The sequence below is a fragment of the Tasmannia lanceolata genome, unplaced genomic scaffold (assembly GCF_043159265.1).
Source record: "Tasmannia lanceolata isolate RefF3 unplaced genomic scaffold, GAP_Taslan_0.1 ptg000013l, whole genome shotgun sequence".
NCBI lineage: Eukaryota > Viridiplantae > Streptophyta > Magnoliopsida > Canellales > Winteraceae > Tasmannia > Tasmannia lanceolata.
In genome coordinates this window covers 10,730,262-10,748,396 of record NW_027518690.1, presented here as the reverse complement: position 1 = coordinate 10,748,396, position 18,135 = coordinate 10,730,262, and the positions used below count along the sequence as shown (strand labels likewise).

Sequence of the window (18,135 nt, the reverse complement as noted above, 5' to 3'; positions counted from 1 at the left end):
ATAAAAATTAAAAGGCCCCTTTTGATTACTAGAGAGACATATCAAAAAGAGGGAGGAAGAATAGAGAAGGTCGAATTTCAACAGCATGATTGGTTTATGAGATTGACTTCTCATCAAACTAGCAAAAGAAACAAATTTCCCTTTCTTTCCCACCAAAACAAATCCCATCTCATTTCTTCAAACCAAATTCATACATTTACCTATTTCTTAATCCCCATCAAAACCCTAACCCTAACAAAATTCTCCTACCCTTCCAACTACTCTCCCCACGACGTGCCAACAATTTCTTCTTTGAAAAAAAAAAACATTTCTTCATTGATTTTGAATAAATCCTCGAGAACCCATCTCTCTTTCTTCTTGTTCTTGGGAAGAAAATGAAGATTGGGATTAGGGTTTTTCATTTTCTTCTTTATATTCTTGTCCTTTCATTGGCTGGTGCTGAGGATTTTGATCAGGGTCAGCAAACAGAGAGAATTTCAGGTGGGTTTTGTATCTTTATATCTTTTTTTAATTATTATCTCATTTGATTTGAATTTTAAGTTGATTTCTATTGATCTATGATGATAACTCTTTTGTTGCTAAATGGGGTCTTGATTTGTGCTGGTTTTTTATTTACTTTATCTGTAATGTGGCTCTTCTTATTTGTGATTTGAGTGAATTTTATTGGGTTTTTTTTTTCATTGTCACAATTTCTTGTTAGAATTTCAGGGATTCATTTTAATCTTTTTGCGTCGTTTGGGATTTATATTGGTTATTTGGAATTTGGAATTTGGAATTTAAGGATTGAGGTTAAGTATTCGTGTGCCTTTTGGTTGTACTATTGTACTCTGGGATCAAAACCCGTGCAATTGGGCTGATTTGAGTGGTTATGGAGTTTTTTTAGCTTCCATTTAAATGGGGATTCATGTGGGCTTTATACTGACTTTTTTTTTGGAACTTTTTACTTGCAATTTGGTATTGGGAATAACAACCTTATGATTTTTACTGTATTGGCATTTGGCTTTCTCTAGCCTTCATTTATAGTCTGTCGGTTTCATGGATGAAATTTGGGGATGGAGGTTCAATTGATCTGGTTTTGGTTCTGGTTCAACATTGTTAAATTTGGCCTTGCAAGTCATGAATTTTGTGTTGATTGGAGTGTTCATTTTGCTTTATAGCAGCGGTTTGAATTAACATTGTTAATCAAAATCTCATATGAAATTTGGGGATGGAGGTTCAATTGATCTGGTTCTGGTTCTGGTTCAACATTGTTAAATTTGGCTTTGCAAGTCATGAATTTTGTGTTGATTGGAGTGTTCATTTTGCTTTATAGCAGCGGTTTAAATTAACATTCATGTGGGTTTGTTGGAACTTGTTTGACGTTCTTAGTAGCAATTTTAAATTGAAGCACCCAAACCTCTGTTTGCTCTTGAAAGCTTATGGTCTGTTTCTGTCTTTTTTTTCTTGATCAACAGCCAAGGTTTTATTAACAAACAGAAGGGAGGAAGGTTCAATATCTAATTAAGAAACACTAAACCACAGGAGTGAGATCCAAAAACAATTGACAGTCTTTGAACCCATTTTTTTTTCAAATTAATAAGCCAATTTTGTCTCTCGGCTTAGTTATCAATTCCATTCAGTTCCAGACAGAATTAGAGAAATATTCCATTCCAGAATAGAACCTAGAACAAACATGCAATCAAACATTCTAGTAGGACCTTATGTCCCAGCTCGATTTGGGTTTAGTGTTTGAGGTTCAATTGATCTGGTTCTGGTTCTGGTTCTGGTTCAACATTGTTAAATTTGGCTTTGCGAGTCATGAATTTTGTGTTGATTGGAGTGTTCATTTTGCTTTATAGCAGCGGTTTGAATTAACATTCATGTGGGTTTGTTGGAACAAACATGCAATCAAACATTCTAGTCGGAGTTTCAAAATTTCTTGTATGTCCCAGCCCGATTTGGGTTTCCAAAAGTTCTTGCTTAAACACCCCATTCCGATTGGAATAGCATGGAAATTCTGGAAGAAAACCAGAACCTCTATTTATAGTATTTTTCTTGGGATTTCCAGTTTCCCTCCAAAATGTGTCCGTTTTTAGTTTTTTGAAGGGTATTTGATGTTATTTATCGTTATCTACGCTTCCTAAACGAATGGGAGGGTTAAATCACATTAAAAAAAAAAAAAAATCCTCTTTTGCATTCATATGAGATTTTCTAAGTTTGCAACTATTCGATTTTCAAGACATAATGCAATTATATGAGTATGCACGGGATAGAATTAGAGACATAAATATAACACCCATTTCATTCTACACCTAGGGAAACCAATTTGCCTACATCAAAGTTGTGATTCCAAGGATTGAACATTTGAACCCTATTTTCGGTCCTTTGTACCGTATTTTCTAAATTGAATTGTGATATTAGTTATGCTCATCAAGAGTTAATTTCATGGCTACATATGTTTGGTGGATGTTGTCTGTAGTAAAATGTGTCTCTTTGTTAAATTTGGTAGGTGTAAGGGGTTTTTTTAAATATTTTTCTCAATAATTTTTTTCTATTATATAAATTTTTTTCCAAAATCGTAGCGTCGAATTGAACACCATAATGGTCGGGGCATCAAATGTTCCAATCCAAGAGAAAAATGGAACTGTCACCTGAACGAAATTACATGACAAAAAATAAACTTGAATGGATTAAAAAGCTCTTAACATCCTTCATTGTGTGCAGAAATACTTCAGCCTTACTATGCTATCCAGTTACATTGATTAAGATCTCCTATTAACAATGGCCTGAAAATTAAGTTGGAAGATGGAAGACTCCATGAGAAGACTTCAGTCATAGGTATCTGGTCACATTGATTGAGATCTCCCTTTATCAAGAATGGCTTGAAGTCAGAGATGGAAGAGCTTTGACTCCAAGAAGAGGGGCAAACACCTCCACCTCGTTAGAATCCATAGTCATTAAGAGCAATCAAACCCTAAACTCTTGCATCTCTTGCTTGTTTCTACACTGTGGAGGAAAAACTCAATTATAAGTGTTGAACCTAAAGTTCCTACATCAAGTTTGGTATCAGAGACAAATCAACAATATGACAGCTAGAAGTGGGATGAATTTTAGAGGAATATTGACGGATCGTCAGTGCGATGATCTTCTCTTCATCATTTTATAGAGAGTTGATGCCTCGTATGCTAAGCTTAAGAGCAATCAAACCCTAAATCATTGCTTCTGTTTGCTTGTTTCTAGGTTGTGGAAGAAAATATTCAATTACAAGTGTTGGAACCTAAAGATCCTACATGGGCTTGTCAGCAGACCTAGACAGTCCAACTTATCCTTTGGATTCGACTCTAAATGGGTGGGGCATAGATATCTCATGTGGGACATAGACTCAAAAATTATTGAATTGCCTGGGAACCTGACACTGTCGAAAAAGTCTGTCGGACCGTCTCAGATCCGAATGTATTTCACGGATCCTGTCAAGTAGGACCCAACTAAGATTCCAATGCTCATTCTTCTAGATTGGCAAGCAAATTCTTTCCACCTTCTAAGGGTATCCGACGCCAAAAAGATCCATTTGGAATCATAAGCCTTAGCCCAAAGAATTATGGAAATTTTAATACTGACTACGAGGGAGCGGGATTCAATGTTGGAAATCCTCGCTTCAAAGATCCTAAAACTGTGCTCCTTTCAGATTCCCCACATGACTGCAAATGAAACCAACACCATAAACTTTTGCTGTGCATACCCAGATTTTTATTCCACCAGCTGCTAAGAAGATAACCCACCGTTTCCAGGAAGATCAACTCCAAACCGAAGCATTTCTGAATGCCCTTCCATATAACCTGTGCAATTCTGCAGTGGCAAAATATTTGCAGCAGATTCGCAATCCCCACAGCATAAAAGGGCGGCCCAGTGCACGAGTTACCCACAGCATAAAACACATTTATTAGCCAGTCTGAACTCCTTGCGCCGAAACTTTCTGAGTGAATACTTGACCGAGTCGTCTCAGTTTTGGCCTTACTGAGTCACCAAAAACTAATTTTACTCATGCAAGTGAAAAGAAAACTGGAGGTGCTAATCTTTGATTCTCCCGATTCGACTTGGTTTTACCTTGGGAAGGTTTTAGACATGGTTCCAAATAGACCAAAGGTTTTCCATCAAACACATCTTTAATATGAATCAACATTTGGGAAGAAATGGCATGCTAGTACCATCAGACTTTCTATCATTGGCACAGAGCCCACACCACACAAATAATTATACATAGAAACCCGTCGACTCAAGAGAATTAGCACGTGATTCACTGACTTTATGCCGTCAGAGAGCAAACATTTGGAGATGAGATTGGGTAATGGACTTAAATCATGATCTAGTTGCTTTTCAGCTTTGTTTTTCGTGATTGGTACTCAACTACTCATTGGTTTCCGTTGAATTGAAGAAGTCATGGTTTTTCTTGGCTGCAATTTGGACCAAGGTTCATGTGGATTAGTTAGGTGGGGATGTTCTGTGTTGTGTTCTTATATTGAAGTTTACAGACTTCTGCTCAATTGACAAGTCTACCGTTCTCATTAGTCTTTTGGAAATGGGGCCATTGTAGCCGTTCATTTGTCAAATGGGATGGGGGATGGCAGATCTAAGTCATCTCATTCACCTTTTAGGATAGAAATAAGGGTAAAAGACCATTTTTTTAGATTTCTGGGTCAATCAAACACTCAGGCCCCAAATAATTTGAAAGTGATGACTGTCATATCATCCCATGCTGAGTTTCTGGGATAGCCAAACATGCGTAATCTCCCGTTTAATTTTGTTCTTATTTGCAGTTGACATTTTCTTATCTAAATTAAATGTTGGACCCTTATTCTCATTTAGTTGCAATCTGGGATTTAAGAGGTTTGGGTTGTAGGCTTAATATAGTTTTTGGTGGGTTTGTGACGAAAACTCCGTGACAACCTCCAGTCTCAATTTTGTGGTCATGACCCTGAAATGCATTCCCAGATTTAGGTTTGATTCGGCAGGTTTCGAGTTTCCTTTTACCATGATAAAAAAGCTTGATACTCGGTCAAGTTAATTGGTTTGGCAAGGACTGAGTACCAAGTTCTAGAAAATCACTTAAAATTTTCCACAGGATCATTAACTTGCAAATGTTTTGAGTTTGTGAATGATAGCTACGATCTCCATCTATTTGCAAATCCTTATCCATAGAAGATACTAGAAAAATGACACTCTTTCTTTTTTCAATGCTATAAATTCTTACTCTTTCGTTTCTCACCTCTATAAATTCAGACATTTCTTTCTATGGCTGGTCATCCTCTTCTCTTCGATCTCCGGCCAAGTTATCTAAACACTAAACTAAATTGCCATTGCCCTAGTATTCTCTGCCTAGTTTTAAATCCTAACCTGAATGGCTAAACCCAAAACCACCTATTTGAACATTAAATCCCGCTCAGTGATTTTTCTATTATTTTTTCCTATTCTCATGTTGTTTTTTTTTGAATGGTAACAGAATTCATTAAAAGAAGACTGAGAAGGTCCCCCTTTCAGTACTAAGACACACATATGATCCAAGAAATACAATTACAACCCCGCCATATGCAATTAGGGCGGAAGAAAATCAAAAAGCTCTAAAACTTTCTTAGAAACTCCATCTTTTGCCAACTTATCTGCCATTGCGTTAGCAGATCTTCTCACATGCTGATATAAAACCGAAAGCCCTTCTGAAAGATCTTTTATCTCATCAAAGAAATGAAGAAATCTCCACGGATGAATCAAAGAGCCCCTGAGCCATCTTATAACGTTAAGCGAATTTCCCTCTACAATACAACTGCCTAACCGATCCCTTTCCATGCTCATAATGCCTTGGTGAACTGCTCTTACCTCTGCTTCACTCGAATCTGCTGTGCCGATTGGACCAGAGAAAGCCTTAACGACCTCTCCGGCGCAGTCTCTCAGGACGCCACCGATCCCAGCAGGGCCAGGATTACCTAAGCTGGAGCCATCGAAGTTTAACTTGACTAGCCCCTCAGGGGGAGGGCGCCAGACCTGAGTAGTAACAGTAAATTCTCCTTACTATTGCATACTACTCTCCATCCCTCTCACAGATCGAAGGCCGAAATAAATTGGAAAAGCGGAAGAACCGAGCCCAAGAGATAGTTAACGAGATGGCCTTGATGAATAAAAAATAAGAAGATTTAGCTTTACCTTCGAATACTCTATTATTCCTTTCAATCCACAGAACCCACATTATGGCCATCAATGAGAGCCACCATAGAGTTTTTCCTTTTTTCCTCCATGGATTACATGGCCAGCCTTCGAATAATTCTTTAAGAGAGGAAGGAAAAACCCAGTTCATTCCAAACCTTTCTAGCATCCTTCCCCATACCTCACGAGCTACTTTGCAGTGGATGAAGATGTGATCTACCGACTCCCCTGATTCAATATACAAAGCACAATGATCGATAATCAGCATATTCCTCTTTCTCAGAAAGTCCACCGTTTGGATCCTATTGCCTATCGCTGACCAGCCAAAGAAACAAACTCTTGGAGGTGCCTTTATTTTCCACACCCTTGCTGCCAATGGATTTTCGTCATAAGGAATTATGCTTTTATAAAAAGACTTGACTGAAAAGCAGCCGAAAGAATCTCAAACCCAAAGCCGTTTATCCATCCCTGCTAAGCTGATGTAATTCTATTCAAGGACCTGGAAGAAATTGAGCACCGAAGGCATTTCTCTATCAAAGAAATTCCTCCTAAAAAGAGGTTTCCATATAACTTTACCAGCTATTCTCTCAAAACAATCTTTCACTAACGCTGACTTATCCTCAGCAACTAAAAATAGATCAGGGAATAACTCTTTCAATGGGGAGCTAGAGCACCATCGCATGGACCAAAGGAAATCCTGTCTCCAGAATACACTCTGTATCTAACACCTCGATCAAAACTGGAATTTAGACAGAGAATATCCCTCCAAATTGTCACTCCAGGTTTGTACAAGCTATTTAAAGAAATCCAGTTACCTGGAGCAACACCATATTTCCCTGATATCACTTTAGCCCAGAGTCTCGATTTCTCCTCCCCGAACCTCCACATCCATTTTCCCATTAAGGCTTGGTTAACCTGTTTTATCCTTCTAATGCCGAGGCCTCCTCCTTGGACTGGCTTGCAAATATTTTCCCAACTAACTAAAGCCAAATACCTCTTCTTCTCCGATCCCCCCCCACAAAAATCTTCTCTGAATCTGTTCAATGCGCTTAGCTACATACACAGGACATTTAAATAAAGATAACTGGTAAATGGGAATAGTGGACAAAACTGCCTTAATCAAGGTTAATCTTCCTCCTTTAGAGACCGAATTCCTCTTCCATGTATCAAGTCTTCTTTCGATTCTTTCCACAATGGGATCCCATGCACTTTTGTGAGGACGACCCATCCCCAAAGGCAATCCCAAATAGGAAGGAGGCAGACTTTCCTATGGACAACCCATAATATTGGCTAGTCTAGAGGCTTCTGCCTCATCGATATTCATAGCATACAATCTGGATTTCACGAAGTTTGATCTGAGTCCTGTAACTATTTCATAACATCGGAGAATCGCCTTGAGGTTGAGAATCTTTGAGGCCTGGGGGGAACTAAAAAGTAAAGTATCTTCCTATTCTCATGTTTTTAGATTATTTTGTGCTTTGTAACGTTTTCGATCGACTCAACCAAGTTGCCAAGTTTTTGCAAAATGAGAAAACATGTTTGGGTTGAACTCAGAATTCAGAGCTGATTTTCAGTCAATTTTCAGCTTTTAACACTGCTCATCATTTAGGATTAAAATTCAAGGGTTAACGCTAGTTGGGCTGGTTTTCATCTTCAGTGTCACTCTAGACGGAATTTCAAAATTAGTAAAACCTTTTAATTGGTGGTATTGGTTAGGAGATTTTTCCACAGGAACCTTCAACCTCCTATATTTTATAATCTCGAGAAATCTTCACTGTGCACATTTTCTGTTTATAAAAGAGTTTTTCTCCTTAGCTTTGTTGATAGATTTATTCGGTATTACTTGTAATATACTACAATATATGCCTGAATTAGCATGTGCTAGTAGTAATGATGATAATTTCTGCACTGGATTTTACACATGTTCTGTCAAGATCATCATCTACATGGGTATTTATTCGAATTTTGTTTCAGAATACTTTGAGGCCCTCTTTGCTTTGTAGTAATCCCTTGCTTTTGCCAAATGCAGGGAGTGCGGGTGATGTTCTGGAAGATGATCCCGTTGGAAGGTTGAAGGTGTTTGTTTATGAGCTGCCTAGCAAATACAACAAAAAGATCCTGCAGAAGGATCCAAGGTGCCTCACTCACATGTTTGCCGCAGAGATATTCATGCATCGCTTCTTGTTGTCCAGTCCCGTCCGAACTCTCAATCCTGAGGAAGCTGATTGGTTTTACACCCCTGTATATACTACTTGTGACCTAACTCCTAATGGACTCCCATTGCCTTTCAAATCACCACGAATGATGAGAAGTGCTATACAGCTGATTTCTACAAATTGGCCTTATTGGAACAGAACAGAAGGAGCGGATCATTTTTTTGTTGTTCCACATGACTTTGGGGCCTGCTTTCACTATCAAGTAAGCATAGCTGTCAACCCGTGACTCGACTTATGACTCGATTTCTTAATTTTATGACTCGTGACTCGTAAGAGTTTCTGACAAGAACAGAAATTTAGTTGAAAAAATATAATTATATATCAAAAGATGAAGCATGTAAAAAATATAACCCAATAGCACATAGATAAAGCACTAAGCCAAAAATATAAATAACTACATGCTTGTAACTTGCATGCACAAAAATAATTAAGTTCTAAGTTCCAACTTCCAAGTTTTCAACCATCATGTTAAAGTATAAAAGATAAATAACGCCTAATCTCCAACAGCTTAAGCTTTTGGAGAAGTTGGTAAGTTAATATGGTATCAGAGCCAAAGGTCTCGAGTTCAAACCTCTCGGATAGCAAAAATCCACATGCGATGGTCGGCTCAAAGTGGGACCACATGTGCCACGTGTTTGCCAAGTGGGCCACACGTGCGGGGGAGTGTTAAAGTATAAAAGATAAATAACGCCCTTCTCCAACAGCTTAAGCTTTTGGAGAAGTTGGTAAGTTAATACATCAAAACAATAAAACCCAGGCTCAGCGACTCGTCTCGACTCGACTCGTAAGAGTATTATTTTTTATAGTCGACTCGCAGCGACTCATTCGAGTCACCAGATGACTTGTAAGAGTCTTCAAGAGAGGGGAGTAACCCATGCGACTCGCCTCGAAAGCCCAGCAACTCGACTCGACTCGGGAGTTGACTCGTACGAGTCGTAAGAGTTTGACAACTATGCAAGTAAGAGATTCTCCATCTTTCATTACATTTTTTTTTTTCAGTAAGTTTTGGGGAAGATTTGAATGTGACACCGTTTCCATCTTTGATAGTGAAATAACTAGATGAGAAGGAGGGTGGCTTTTTCCCAACTATAACTGATCTCTCATGACCTGGTTCACATCAAGTTAAAGTTGCTATCCCCTAATATGCATTTTCATAATTGTGCATCCCAAATTTTCTAGGAAGAGAAAGCTATTGAACGGGGGATTCTTCACTTGCTTCAGCGTGCTACTTTGGTTCAAACTTTTGGGCAACGGAATCACGTTTGTTTAAACGAAGGTTCAATTACAATTCCTCCATATGCTCCTCCACAGAAAATGCAAGCTCACTTGATTCCTCCCGACATCCCTCGGTCCATCTTCGTTTACTTTCGGGGTTTGTTTTATGATGTGGGAAACGATCCAGAAGGTGGTTATTATGCAAGGTATACCTCTCATAAGCATTTGGATCTAAATGCCTTTGATTAAATTACTTATCGTGTACTTTTAAAATTGTATGTGAATTATTTCATTATCCTTTTCCCATTACAGAGGAGCACGTGCATCCGTATGGGAAAACTTTAAGGACAATCCACTTTTTGACATCTCCACAGAGCATCCATCAACTTATTACGAAGACATGCAACGGGCTATTTTCTGCTTGTGTCCTTTGGGCTGGGCACCATGGAGTCCTAGATTGGTTGAAGGAGTTATATTTGGGTGCATACCAGTGATCATAGCCGATGATATTGTGTTACCTTTCGCGGATGCTATTCCATGGGAAGAAATTGGTGTGTTTGTTGCGGAAAAAGATGTCCCTAACTTGGATACTATTCTTACCTCAATATCACCAGAGGTGATATTAAGGAAGCAGAGATTACTTGCTAATCCTTCAATGAAGCAGGCTATGTTGTTCCCTCAACCCGCTCAACCTGGAGATGCCTTCCATCAGATATTAAATGGGCTTGCTCGTAAATTGCCACATGATAAGAATGTTTACTTGCAACCAGGAGAAAAGGTCTTGAACTGGACTGCGGGTCCAGTAGGTGATCTGAAGCCTTGGTAGAGGTTTTCGAAACTTAAGATATCAATCATTTTCCTGCCTTTCGGCACTTGTTTCTACCCACCGAAGCTGTATCATTACAATCAAGGTCCTGGTCGTCATCTAAAGTGTAAATTTTTCTTTTGAAACAGTTAGATTATAAATTCTTTTTGGAGCTTTATAAAGATGATGCATGTGTGTACTTTGCCCCATCAGATGGTCATGTTTTGAGTTTTGAATGTTACTGTCTTTAGTTTTCCCATTTATCTATTGAATGTATGCATATTTGTTCAGTTTGCTAGACGGAGTCCAACATCTTTTTGATGTTTTATGGCAATATGAAGCACACATTCGCTTTAAATTGCTGCAAGACCTGAGCATATTTTTCAGAAAGCTTGATATGCTATTTAGTAGTGTTGGGTGAGTGGTGTGAAAGTTTGATTCTAGTGCGATGCCCTTTCTTAAATTGGCATTATAAGCGGTTATGCATTATTCAAGTAGCTTTTTAAATCAGATCCATATCTGGCTGTGGTAACTCTTGGTATGGTTCATTCTCAAGATTAATTTTGGTCAAATTGCAGTTTTTGGGGAGATGATTGATTACATTGACTTCAAGGATCATTAATCTTCAGTTGTGATTAATGATCTTCACATGTGCCATTGGCACGTGTGGATTATATGTACTCATCTTGATTGTCTATTCTGCATGATCGACTTACATAGCATCTCTGAGAGACAAACTAGCATACCCAAAAATCCATGTTCTTTATAGTGGATCTGTAAGGTTGATCAGCTTAGGATGTCCCCTATGATGTCCACTCACTTCTCCACGCTTGAACCACATTTATACTGTGTGATATATTGATATTGTGTTTTGAAGTCTTTTGGTGTACCCTAGTAAGAGGCTGAACTTGTAATTAGAAAGAAAAGATAGAGATTCTAGGCTTTATATTTTATTTTCTATGAGTGTAAGTGTGTAACGGAGAGAAGGCATTTATAGAAGTAACAAGTACAAAAAGATTGGAGGGGAAGCATCAAAATGCAAAGAAAGGGGTTGCCGGAGGCCGTGAAAGGCCGGGGGTTGCTGGATCCGGAGCCGTGGAAGGCCTAGTTGTAGGCGGAGCGAGGCCTTGGGTTATCGGATCTGGAGGCCGTGGAGGATCTAGGAGGCTATGGATTGCCGGATTAGCAATGGGGTTGCTAGGCGTGGTTGTGGGAGGCTGTGGTCTTCGGAATCAAGATCGTGGATGGTGGCCTGAGGACGGGCGTGGTGGCCAATGGCAAAGGAGGTTGCCGAATTCTTGATGACGATGGCCAAGTCACCCCGGCAGAGATTATTTATGTGGAGGAGATGTAGGAGGGGCAGGAGGTGGTAACTGTGGAAAAGGAGGTGGTCGTCGGCGGGGAGGATGCCGGTGATTCGTGGTGGTACGAGGTGGAGGTCGCCGGAGATCCGATGATGCTGTTGGGTGGTTGGCTATCGTGCATGGTAAGGGGTGCACGATAGCTTTAGGCTCTTGAGCGGGATTTTTGAAAATCGAATTCGGAATGTGGTGGAGAAGTCCGGGTGACATGGCAGGTCAAGATCTTGACTTGGTGGGCCCCACAATATGGCATATTTTGTTGGATTCAATACAATTGAGGTTATTGGGTAATGTAAGGGGTAATGGGTTTTTCTTTTAGGGGAAGGAGAATACTCCTGGGCAATTCATACTATGTAAATCTGGTGGGACTACTGGTCCTCATTGTAAATTTTGCTGGTATGAATATATTTGTCAATTTAAAAAAAAAAAAATTACAAAGAAAATGGTAAGGAGTGCGCCGAAAAAATTAAAATTAAGGAGATTGAATGAAAATGGCTACAATTAAGGCATCTCTTGGACAATGCAGAGCTTTAATCTATCAACCAGTCGCAAATATCACCAATATTTTTGAAAATATTGTGATATTTTGCGATTTTTAATGAAACGACAAAATCCCAAAATTTTCCCGAGATTCTAAATATCGAGAGTAATCATTCTATATTCTAACACCACCCTTTCTCCAAGACTCCAACTATTCAGATGGAATCAAAACGCCATCTAGAATCTGTCTACCCCACAAAAGTGCACTGATAGTGAGAATTCAAGCTACTCAAGCATTTGCTTAACCTGATCAATGTGGTTTTCGCAATGATCTTATATGAACTTCCCGAAACTTATTGATCTGAAATCCGTAATCTCCATTTCCCACTTTTCGAATTAGAGTAAAGCTTTGATCTTTTTGTTTAGCCTTGTTCTTTCATAGAATTCCATCATAGGCTTCATGCCGCCCTCTTTAATACATTCACACATCTCATGAATGAAAGCTATTGAGAACCCATCTGACCCTGGAGACTTGTCCTCATCCATGGAAAAGTTTGTAGCCTTTACCTTTGGATCTGCTAGAAGAATTTGAGTACCCTTCCGTCGTAGGATTAAAAAGTTCCCTTTTTGTCCAGAATAGAGAATGATTACTCTGTTGCAGTGAGTTCTAGATTGCAGGGTTAATATTTCAGACATCTACAATGTTTAATAAGTTTTCTGTTGTGCGGAATATAGATTGTTAATTGTTCCTTCTGTTGCAGTGAATTTAGGGCTGGCAACGGGGCAGGGCGCCGGTAGGAAAATTCCCCATCCCCGGTTCGGGGATGTCGGGGAATCCCCACCCCGCCCCGCAGGGGAATATATAATCCCCATCCTCGCCCCGCACAAAAAAAATCTCACCTCAAAAAAGCTTTTTAACGCCCATAAAAAAAAAAAAGATAAGCTGTGTTTGTGCACTTATCAAAATATGGTAGTGCCAATATCACTAGCCTAAAAGAAATAGTTAATGTTAACAAAAAAATACTAAAACATTACTAAAATAAGAGGATATTGATAATGGCTTGCATATTAAAATGGGGCCGGTCCATCTACATCCCCATCCTGTCCCCGCTTCGGGGAATTTTTTAAGTCCCCCCCCCCCCCCCCCCCGCTCCAATTCGGGGGATCCCCGCCCCTTGCGGATGGCACGGATCCCCATTTTCACGAGTGAAATTGCCAGCCCTAAGTGAAGTCTAGATTGTGGGGGTTCATATTAACATACATTGCACCATTATGTTTGGTTCTTTGAGATCGCTCCAATTTCACTTACATAGAGAAACTGAATTAGCTTTCCTTTGATGTAAGGTTAAAGAGTTCCCTTTTGTAGAGAATATAGAGCAGTTTTTCCATTGCAGTCATGTGTTGTTCTAGACTGATGATGTAGTTCTAAATCTTGTTTGTTAAGGTGATGTACATGTTCATGCATTTGCAAGTCATCTTATAATTGGATATTGAAGGTCCCATCTGATCTAGTGCTCTTTATTATTTATTTTAGCCCAGGTGTTTAGTCTGCTTCCCTTCCTTTTTGGGTATTTTGTTTTGTTCTAGGGATTTCATTAACTTAAATTTTCTTCTTTTATCAAATTTTGGTAGCCTAGATATGGGGCGATTAACCCGTCTATTTGCTCAATTCAACCAAAACCTTCTTATATTGACTATAAACCATTGTTTCAAAACTCTTCTGCTTCATCATGGGCTCTCCCGAGTTGACTCCCTTTTACCCTGGCTGCACTCCTGTCCAAGTCCGTATGTTTCCCTACACAGTCAATCAAAACTCCTTTGAACCTCCATAGTTATGGCACCGTCAACCAAGTACTCGGCCGCATCAGCTGATTACTCAACTGTGTCATGCCGAGTCGACTAGGATTTGCTTTGGCTGTTTTGAAACAATGCTATAAACACTTTTGGGTTTCACTTCTTAACTTATAAAATCGTGTTTTTCTTCCTCCATGAGCATCTTAATATTTTTTTTCTTCAGTTCAATTTAGGGACTCAAAACACGCTAAATGGAGCCTATTGAGTGACATAAAGCTCCAATCATTGCAAATTTACCGTCAATATCCACTTCCTTTTTAAGCCCATCATGTCGAGGATCAGCGCCAGGGTTGGTAAAAGCAATGGGCCCACATCATTTGGTGTGGGGTCCATTGCTTCAACCATTTGGAATACGCCAAGTGGCCGCCAGGTTAGAAGCCAGTTTAGATGCGCTCTCACTTGCCTAAATGGCACTGCTTGGGCCCTGCTTCTGCTGATAGCTTTTTGGGTATATTATATTGCAACCATGGTTTGAAATTATCCGTCAAGGGTGTGTTTGGTAACTATTCTTTTGCGGGATTTTTCCCCTTTTTTAGGGTTGGAGAATGACGAAAGCCAAAAAAAATCTCAAAAATCATGTTCGGCTGCGTGACCCGCTAAGGCCTGTTTCCAAATTTTTGCTACTCTGTCAATAAAAAAATAGGATTCCTCGAAGCGATAAATAACCGTTTCTAAAATTTCCCATCACTCCGTTTCCGCCCGATTCTTTAGGCGAGAATGAGAAGTGTTGCCGAACATGCCCAACGTTCCGAAACTGAAATTGGCGAAATGTACCAAATTTCGGATCTTTTTGCAAATTTCAGCCCAAAAAATTGACATTTCATGCGTCTTTACCAAATTTTGGCTAGGCCCGAAATTTATGCCAAAACTGAAATTTCAAACCATGATTGTAACAGATGGATAAGCATACAGGAGAAGTTGAGTTCGTGCCTGTTATAAAAATATGGCTGTGCTGATATCATTTCTCATTTTTCACCTCTTATAAAAAAAGACGTGGGCCACATAGTACCGTATGGGCCACCAATTTGCGAATTTATTGGTCGAACTTGAGATTCATAAATTAGATAAAGGGTTGAAAAAATTAACGGCTAAACTCTTCTTATAAAAGTCCTAAAAAGACGGATGTAGATCAAGGGCTAGATCATCCATTCATGAGGGTCCCACCACCAAATCGATGGACCTGATCACCTGCCATTTCACTAGACTCACTACACGTTAGTTGCCCATGGCTTTCCAATTCACGTCCTATGTCTATTTCCCAAACCAGCTATACCCACCTTTCTCACCAAATTTAATACACTTGCCTCTTACAAGGAAGTCACTTTTACCTTTCTTCCTAAAAGACACTAATTAGGCCCACGTCTTCGTTTACGTGATCAGTCTGATCACCCGTTGATCCAAGCGATAACCATCAGAATGACAATATGCCATTGAGAATACCTTGATCGAATAAGCTGGGATTGAACCTGAGACCTCAAGGTAGAGATGCAAACCTCAACATTGAGATACATGCCTAACCCCTATCGCCCCTGGTCCTTGATACTTCTGATAGGGGTGAATTTATCACTTTATCAAAGATATAGGAGCATTTTATCATTACAAATGGTCACAAACGTGTGCCTTCACTGCAGCTCTCACGTTGTCGTCGCTGCTGCTGCTGCTGCTCTTCTTCTTCTTCTTCTTCTTATTATTATTATTATGAGGGAAGTGTTTTTGAGCTCGAGCTCATATAAGCTTATTCGAGCTTAAGCTCAAAAACTCACGTGGGCACACATCTTTGAGGTGATCCAAGCATTCATTTGAAAGGCTCTTACATATGGATAGGGTGCCTACAAAAAAATCATATGAACTTGATTTTTGGTACACACCCTATCCATGTAAGGGCCTTTTCAATGAATGCTTTGGATCACCCAAAAAATGTGGGCCCACCTGAGTTTTTTGACGCTCAAGCTCAGATAAGCTATCTGAGCTCAAGCTTAGAAACAACTCTTATTATTATTATTATTATTATTATTATCATCATCATCATTAGAGAAATAATAGAATGAAGGGCGCCCTTTCAAAACCCAGCTTCAAGGGCGCCCCCATTAGTCAGGTCCAACAAAAGTTAAGTTGTTTCCACTTTTAACGGCACCATCCACTTTCTTAGGCGCCAACATAAACCGCACTTTGCTGAAATTGACCAATGGAGGCGCCCTTGAAGCTGGTGTTTGCAAGTGAGCCCTTCATTCTATCATTCCCCTTATTATTATTATTATTATTATTATTATTATGCTAGGGAGTTTCGTAGAAAGGCATTTCTTGGCTGACTTTTGCACGAGAGAACAGTCACCTCATAAAGTCAGCCACGAAATGCCTTTTAGCAAAATTCCCTAGCTAATCCCTTATTATTATTAGTTATTCTAAACTGAAGGGCGCCCTCGCGCAACTGACAGTGGCAATCTCCAAACATTTCATGAAAATTACCCATGGTGCACGTGCTTGTCGAGTAATGCACGAGAATTGAGTCCTTCTAAAAAAAAATTCAAAATCCTCTGCACAGTTCAGATATGGCCAACTCATGTGTCACGTGTTCGGTTGGTGAGTAAGGTGAACACATTCTTTTGCTCTTTCGGCAAATGATATCGGCACGCCCATGTTTTTATAATTGACACTTCTCTTTTAGAAAATGATATTTCCACCCTCTTTTGAAGTATTCTTCCAATGTGAACATGTGACTATTTGTTCTCTGACTTCTCTCTTTATTTGGCTGCTGCTAAGAAAGACCAGTACAGATTGGAGGATCAGGACAATCTTGGCGAATAATCCTTAAAATGTGATCCTGACCGTCCATCTGGGGGAGAGTTAAAATCTTGGCCAACCATTCATAAATGGACGATTCGCATCGTTGCATGTGTTATTGGTCATCCTTTTCTATTAACTGCCCATTTGTAGTTTTCAAAAGCTTCATGATTGGATGGCTAAGATCATCTGATCAAAGCACCCACATGTCACATGAACGGGATCAGAAACACCAAGGAGCGTCTTTAACATGGTGGATCCCACCTTCGAATGATCTGAAACGTCCATTTGATAGATCTTGCATAGGATATCTTATAACCCAAAAAAGCCAATTATGCAATCCTAATTTCCAATAATGTCCATCTTTTGTAGTTGAATATGAACCACTGTCTAGATCGGAATTAAGATCTATCAAATGGACGGTTCAGATCTATCAAAAGGCAGGCCCCACCATGCCACAGTGGGCACGCCTCATTGGATTATTGTAATGAGGTATTATTACTTAACTTAAATGGTGTTAAATTTTGTGATTATCACTAATCTGATATGAATTTCATTATTCAATAAAGGGTGCTTAAATAAGCATTTACATATAAAGATATAAATATGATAAGATAAAAGATTTGATTAGGAAATGATAATCCTAATCTAAACTACTTGTCTAATTCTAACCAGACACCTCATCTAATCCAATACTTTAGATCCAACGGTCAGAACTACTAGATTGGATATTTTCTAACAGAAAGAGTGCCATTATTAAACTAGTTTCTATATGGTGAACTCAGGACATATTAGTGACGCTAATAAAATATTGTGGGGCCCAGATTATTGATGATAGAAATCATTCATTTGCTGGGCCCACCTTTTTTTTCCTACACGCATGCCGGAACGCAAATATTGACAGCTAATCAGAGGACTCGGGTCTTACGCGCGAGTGATATTAGCACTGTCGGTCATATTAAGTTAGGGGTATTTTAGTAAAACGAAAGAAAGAAAAGATCGTAATCTAGAAACAGTTGAAAATCAATTTGGCCTGCGGGATTTGCCCATCATTATAATAGTAAATATGGGTATAATTGTCATTTAAGATCCTCCACCTACTCCTTCAACCTCCAACGCACCAGTCCAAAATGGTCTCTTTACCGTAACTTTAAAAATTCTCCCAACTTTACCCCTCATTCTCAATACTGTTTGTTTGTTATTCTGACCCTGATGAAGAACCTCCCTATTTAAAACCCCATTTGCCTCTCTC

The 18,135-nt window shown here is 39.3% G+C and overlaps 1 protein-coding gene across 1 annotated transcript; it reads left to right on the top strand.

Moving 5' to 3' along the window:
* Nucleotides 1-27: 27 nt before the first annotated feature.
* Nucleotides 28-10,614, top strand: LOC143889759 (putative beta-1,4-xylosyltransferase IRX10). Its single transcript, XM_077394096.1, has 4 exons — nt 28-480; nt 8,201-8,589; nt 9,567-9,808; nt 9,915-10,614. Exons 1-4 carry the CDS (start codon nt 375-377, stop codon nt 10,426-10,428), a joined length of 1,251 nt encoding a protein of 416 aa, XP_077250211.1. The 5' UTR covers nt 28-374; the 3' UTR covers nt 10,429-10,614.
* The last annotated feature ends 7,521 nt before the right edge of the window (nt 10,615-18,135 follow it).

Bases quoted from the DNA above. Each gene is read 5' to 3' on its own strand.
- LOC143889759 (XM_077394096.1), top strand. From the start codon at position 375: ATGAAGATTGGGATTAGGGTTTTTCATTTTCTTCTTTATATTCTTGTC. The intron at 481-8,200 runs GTGGGTTTTGTA...TGCCAAATGCAG, and splicing joins GCAAACAGAGAGAATTTCAG to GGAGTGCGGGTGATGTTCTG. The intron at 9,809-9,914 runs GTATACCTCTCA...TTCCCATTACAG, and splicing joins GAAGGTGGTTATTATGCAAG to AGGAGCACGTGCATCCGTAT.